The sequence below is a fragment of the Corapipo altera genome, unplaced genomic scaffold (assembly GCF_003945725.1).
Source record: "Corapipo altera isolate COAL_440 unplaced genomic scaffold, ASM394572v1 61130, whole genome shotgun sequence".
In the NCBI taxonomy this organism is placed as follows: Eukaryota; Metazoa; Chordata; class Aves; order Passeriformes; family Pipridae; genus Corapipo; species Corapipo altera.
Window position 1 is genome coordinate 1,172 of NW_020886069.1, and position 4,769 is coordinate 5,940.

Sequence of the window (4,769 nt, forward strand, 5' to 3'; positions counted from 1 at the left end):
GGGGGGGTCTCTGATGTTTCTCCCCCTCTCTCCCCACCCCCAGTTCCCCGAGCACATGAACTGCCCCACGGAGCTGATCTGGGGGGGCAACAAGGAGGTTTTCCCGCTGCCCCCCCCCTCGCAGCCCCTCAACTTCTCCAACGGGACCGGGCTGCGCTTCGAGGCCCAGCACGTCCGGGAGTGCCTGCTGCAGGGTGAGGGGGGGCCCCGGGGTCCCTGGGGCTGGGGGGGTCCCTGAGACTGGGGGGGGTGTCCCTGAGGCTGGGGGGTGCCCCTGAGACTGGGGGTGTCCCTGAGGCCAGGGGGGTCCCCGGGGCTGAAGGGGGTTCCCTGAGCCTGGGGGGGATTCCTGAGGCTGAGGGGGGTCCCTGAGGCCAGGGGGGTGTCCCTGAGCCTGGGGGGTGCCCCCGGACCCCGCTGACCCCCCCGTGCCCCCCAGGTCTGACCGAGAGCCCGGTGATGCCTCTGGCCGAGAGCGAACTCATCGCGCGGCTCCTGGAGCAGGCCCGGGATCAAGTGGGGGCTGCGGGGCCGGGGGGGGGGGCTCAAAGGGAGAGCCCACCCCTCAGAGACAGCCCTGAGCCACCCCAGAGCCCCCCCGGGGTGACCCCGTGACCCCAGAGTCACCCCCTCCCCACACCAATCCAGCAATAAAGGATTTAAAAACCTCCGTGGGTTTGTGGCTCCTGCACTCCTGGGATGGGGGTTAATGGGGGGTTTTGGGGTCTCTGATGGGGGTTTGGGGGTTAATGGGGGTTTTGGGGTCCCTGATGGGGGTTCTGGGGTCCCTGATGGGGGTCTGGGGGCTTAAGGAGAGTTTTGGGGTCTCCCTCCGCAGTGGGTTTTTTTTTTGGGTGGGAGTCCCTGCAGGGCTTTGGTGCCCTTCCCACACCCAGCCGGGCTCGGGGGCTCCCAGTTGATCCCAGTTTGACCCCAGTTTGTGCCAGCACAGCCCCTTTATTAGAGCAGGACCCCGTGCTGTCGCAGCACTGCCGTGAACGGCGCCGTCTTTGCCTCCACGTTGCGCTCGGCGCGGTGCCGCAGGCTCTGGGGGGGGAAATGGGGGGGGTCAGGGGGTCCTGGGGGGAATCAGGGGGTCCCAGGGAGGGTTGGGGGATCCCTGAGGGTCCCGGGGGGGGGGACACAGCTGGGAGACCCCCCGGGAGGGGCGTTTAGACCCCCGTGGTGCTCCCAAACCCTCACGGCAACGGCGCTTTCCAGGCTCCCCCCACCCCTTAATTTTGGGGCTCCCTCCACTTTCAGGGCTGCCCTACCCCAAATCCCCCCCCCCCAGCCAATCTCAGGGCGCCCCCCACCCCAATTTTGGGGGAGTTTCTTCCTCCCCTTTTCTTTACCATCATCTTCTTCTTCTTGTTGTAGCGCAGCTTCGCCTTCTCCTTCCGCTTCTCCTCCAGCGCCTCCGTCACCTCCCGGTACTTCCAGCCCACCTCGTGGGCCAGCCGGCCCAGCACGGCGAACTGGGGGGGCACAGGGGGGTCATGGGGGTCCCCAAAACCCCGGGGAACCCCCCCAGCCCCTCCCCAACACTCACCTTGCGCGTGGGTTTGAGGCGGATGATCTTGAGCGCGGCCGGGACCACCATGCGCTTGCGCTGGGGGGCAAAGGGGGGGATTTTGGGGGGTCACAGGGGATGGTTGGGGGGCATTGAGGGGTCCCAAGGGGTCTGGGGGTGTTGAGGGGGTCCCGGGAAGGGGGGTTGGGGGGTTCCCCGGTGTCTCAGTGTTCGGGTTTCTCTCAGGGAGCATCGAACAATGTAGGTAAGTGAAGGTGACATCATCGACACGGGGGGGATTTTGGGGGGTCTCAGGGGGGTAATGGGGGGTCCCAGAGGGATTTGGAGGCTCTTTATGGGTCCCACAGGGATGGGGAGGGGTCCCCAGGGGGTCTCGAATGGATCTGGGGTCCCAGGGGGTTCGGGAGCTGTTTATGGGTCTCACAGGGATGGGGAGGGGTCCCCAGAGGGTCCCAAGTGGATTTGGGGTCCCACGGGGCTGGGAGGGGTCCAGAGAGGAACTCGGGGGAGTCCTGGAGGAGTCTGAGGGTCCCAGAGCAATTTGGGGGTGTCTGGGGGGTGGAGTGGGGAATTTTGGGGTGGTTAAGGGGGGTTTGGGAGCACCCTTGGGGTGGGGGGTCCCGGGGATGGATTTAGGGGGGTGCTGGTGGACTTTTGGGGAGCTCCTGGAGGGGGGGATATCTGGGGGTGGCACTAGACCCCCAGTGGGGATCCTGGGGGGGATTCTGGGCTGATTTTGGGGGGTCCCCACCTTGTCGTAGGGGGGGGGGGATCCCGTCGAACACCTTGAGCCGCTCCAGCGCCGCCTGGCCCCGCTTGGTCTTGTGGGGCAACATCCCTGGATTTGGGGGGGCACAGGGGGGTCAGGGGGGGCTCAGGGGGTGCCCCCGGCTCTGGGAGAGGCTCGGGGGGGTCCCCGGCCCCCACTCACCCCTCACGGTTCGCCAGAAGATGCGGCTCGGGGCGCGGAAGTGGAAGGGCCCCCGGGAGGGGTTGGTGTTCATCCTCTTCCTCAGGAACGCCAGGAACTTCACTGGGAACGGGAGGGGAAAAAAGGGGGTTAAAAAATCCCCTTCCCCGGATCGAGGGGGCTGGGAACGCCCGGGAATTCTGCTGGGACCCGCGGGAGGGTCAAAAATCCCCCCCTTCCCCCCCAAACTCACGTTTGTTGCGGTAGAAGTTGCCGGAGATGTTGATCCCCTCGCAGCGAACCACGACCACGCGGCGCCCTGGGGGGGACACGGCGGGGCCCGGGGAAAGGGGAGGGTCAGGGCTGGGCCCGGGAATTCCTCCCCGGGACCCCCGCGGAGCCCCCCGCGCTCAGCTGGTAGTGCATGAGGGCGGCTCTCATTGCGGCGACGCTCCACAGCCGAGGGGCTCATCACGGCGCGGGGGGTCTGGGGGGTCCCGGGGGGGTCCCGGGAGGGGTCTCAGGGGGGTCGCGGACTCACCCAGCAGCACCTGCTTGGCCACGATGGCCGCCAGCCGGCCCAGGAGGTGCCCGCGCCCATCGATCACCAGCACCTGCGGCACCGGGGGTGGAATTCGCGTTACCGGGAGGAAGGTGGGGGGGGGGGGGGGTCACCGGAGGCTTCAGGGGCCTCCACGTGGCCGCTCCCGCCGCCCGCCCGGGATCCCCTCGCTGGTGATCCCCCTCCCCGGTGCCCTCGGAGCCCCCCGGCCGCCCCCAAGGCCCCTCAGAGCCCCCCCAGAGCCGCCCCGGGCCCGCCCGGCCGCACCCGCGGCTCCGCCATCGCCGCCGCCCGCGCCGCAAGAGGCCACGCCCCACGCGGGGTCGCTCCTTCCGGCGTCGGCTGCGGCAGGGGCGGAAGTGGCGTAAGACGGCGAAGCGAGGGCGGAAGTGAGGCGCTGGGGGAGTCGGTGAGGGCGGAAGTGAAGGGGCGGGGCCTCGGGGGCTTTGGGGGCGGGGCCACAAAGCCCACCCCGACCCCCCCCTCGTGTGCCCAGAACCCCCCAGTGTCTCCAGAACCCCCCCCCAATATCCCCAGAACCGCCCCAATGTCCCCAGAGCCCTTCAGGTGTCCCCGGAACCCCCCCCACTGCCACTGGAACCAGTGTCCCAAGACCCCCCCCCCAGTGCCCCTCAGGAGCTCTAGAGCCCCCCCCCAGTGTCCCCAGAATCCCCCCCAGTTCCCCCCAGTCCGTCCCAGTGCTCCCAGACCACACAGAGCCGCGGGGCCGATCTGGGGGCCGCAGCCCCCCGTGTATTTATATATGTACAGAATGGGGGGGCCCGGTCTTGGGGGGGCACGGGGGGGGGGAGGAGGGTTGGGGGGGTCCCTGGTGGTTCTGGAGGGGGTGTCCCTGGGGGTCCTGGCGGGCTTGGGGGGTGCCCGGTGGTCCACAGTGGTCCGGGGGGGAAGGGGAATGTCCCAGTGGGTTTGGGGGGTCCCTGTCGGTCCTGGAGGGGGGGTGTCCCTGGGGATCCTGGTGGTCCCGGTGGGTCCCCAGTGGTCCGGAGGGGGGGTCCCTGAGGATCCTGGTGGTTCCCTGGTGATCCTGGTGGGCTCGAGGGGTCCCCGGTGGGAATCCCGGGGAGGGGAGTTCGGGGAATGTCGTGGGGGGGGAAGGGGGGAAGTCCGTGGTGATCCCGGTGGGAGCTCGGGAGAGGATTTGGGAGGGGAGGGAGGTCCCATCTCACCCTTCCGCATCCCCCAGGACCCCCCCGGGGGCCGGGGTGGTGCCGGTGGCCCCGTACCCGGCCGGGGGCCCTCCGGGCGGTCCCATCGCCCCCCCGCCTCCTTCCTCGTCCTCCTCCTCCTCGTCGTCGTCGCCGCCCGGCGCGAGGGGCTCGGCCTCCTCCCGGGGGGGCTCGGCCCAGGGCTGCGGCTCCCCCGAGGCGAAGGCGCCGTAGAACGCGACCCCCGCGTAGTGAACGAGGGCGGCGATGAGGAACACCCACTGCCACTCCTCCCGCGTCTGCCGGCCAATGGCGGGGTCCCAGTGCCCATCACACCCCACACTGTCCCCCCCCCGTACCACTGTCCCCTCCAGGTCCCAGTGCCCATCACACCCCACACTGTCCCCCCCAGGTCCCACTGTCCCCTCCAGGTCTCAGTGCCCATCACACCCCACACTGTCCCCCCCAGGCCCCACTGTCCCCTCCAGGTCCCAGCCCCCCCTCCAGCTCCCCATGTCCCCCCACCCCGGGTCCCAGTGCCCATCACACCCCACACTGTCCCCCCCCAGGTCCCACTGTCCCCCCCAGGTCCCA

The 4,769-nt window shown here is 69.6% G+C and overlaps 3 protein-coding genes across 3 annotated transcripts in view; 1 reads left to right on the forward strand and 2 right to left on the reverse strand.

The window, feature by feature from the left end:
• The window catches only part of DHDH (dihydrodiol dehydrogenase), a gene marked incomplete at its 5' end in the record, with an annotated part of 1,836 nt that extends 1,166 nt beyond the window's left edge, over nucleotides 1-670 (forward strand). Inside the window, 2 exons of the mRNA XM_027632150.1 lie at nucleotides 44-194; nucleotides 440-670. Of these exons, the coding sequence (XP_027487951.1) occupies nucleotides 44-194; nucleotides 440-615 (327 nt within the window). The remainder of the gene's footprint in view (nucleotides 1-43; nucleotides 195-439) is intronic.
• Nucleotides 671-940: 270 nt separating this feature from the next.
• RPL13A (ribosomal protein L13a) lies at nucleotides 941-3,322 on the reverse strand. The gene is given in 9 exon segments (XM_027632147.1): nucleotides 941-1,047; nucleotides 1,356-1,478; nucleotides 1,553-1,612; nucleotides 2,286-2,303; nucleotides 2,305-2,372; nucleotides 2,466-2,567; nucleotides 2,698-2,763; nucleotides 2,986-3,058; nucleotides 3,274-3,322. Coding segments are annotated over 9 exon segments (612 nt in total). The 5' UTR covers nucleotides 3,289-3,322; the 3' UTR covers nucleotides 941-960.
• Nucleotides 3,323-3,732: 410 nt separating this feature from the next.
• The window catches only part of LOC113940993 (vesicular glutamate transporter 1-like), a 2,815-nt gene continuing 1,778 nt past the window's right edge, over nucleotides 3,733-4,769 (reverse strand). Inside the window, exon 6 of the mRNA XM_027632148.1 lies at nucleotides 3,733-4,474. Within this exon, the coding sequence (XP_027487949.1) occupies nucleotides 4,193-4,474 (282 nt within the window). The 3' untranslated portion in view covers nucleotides 3,733-4,192. The remainder of the gene's footprint in view (nucleotides 4,475-4,769) is intronic.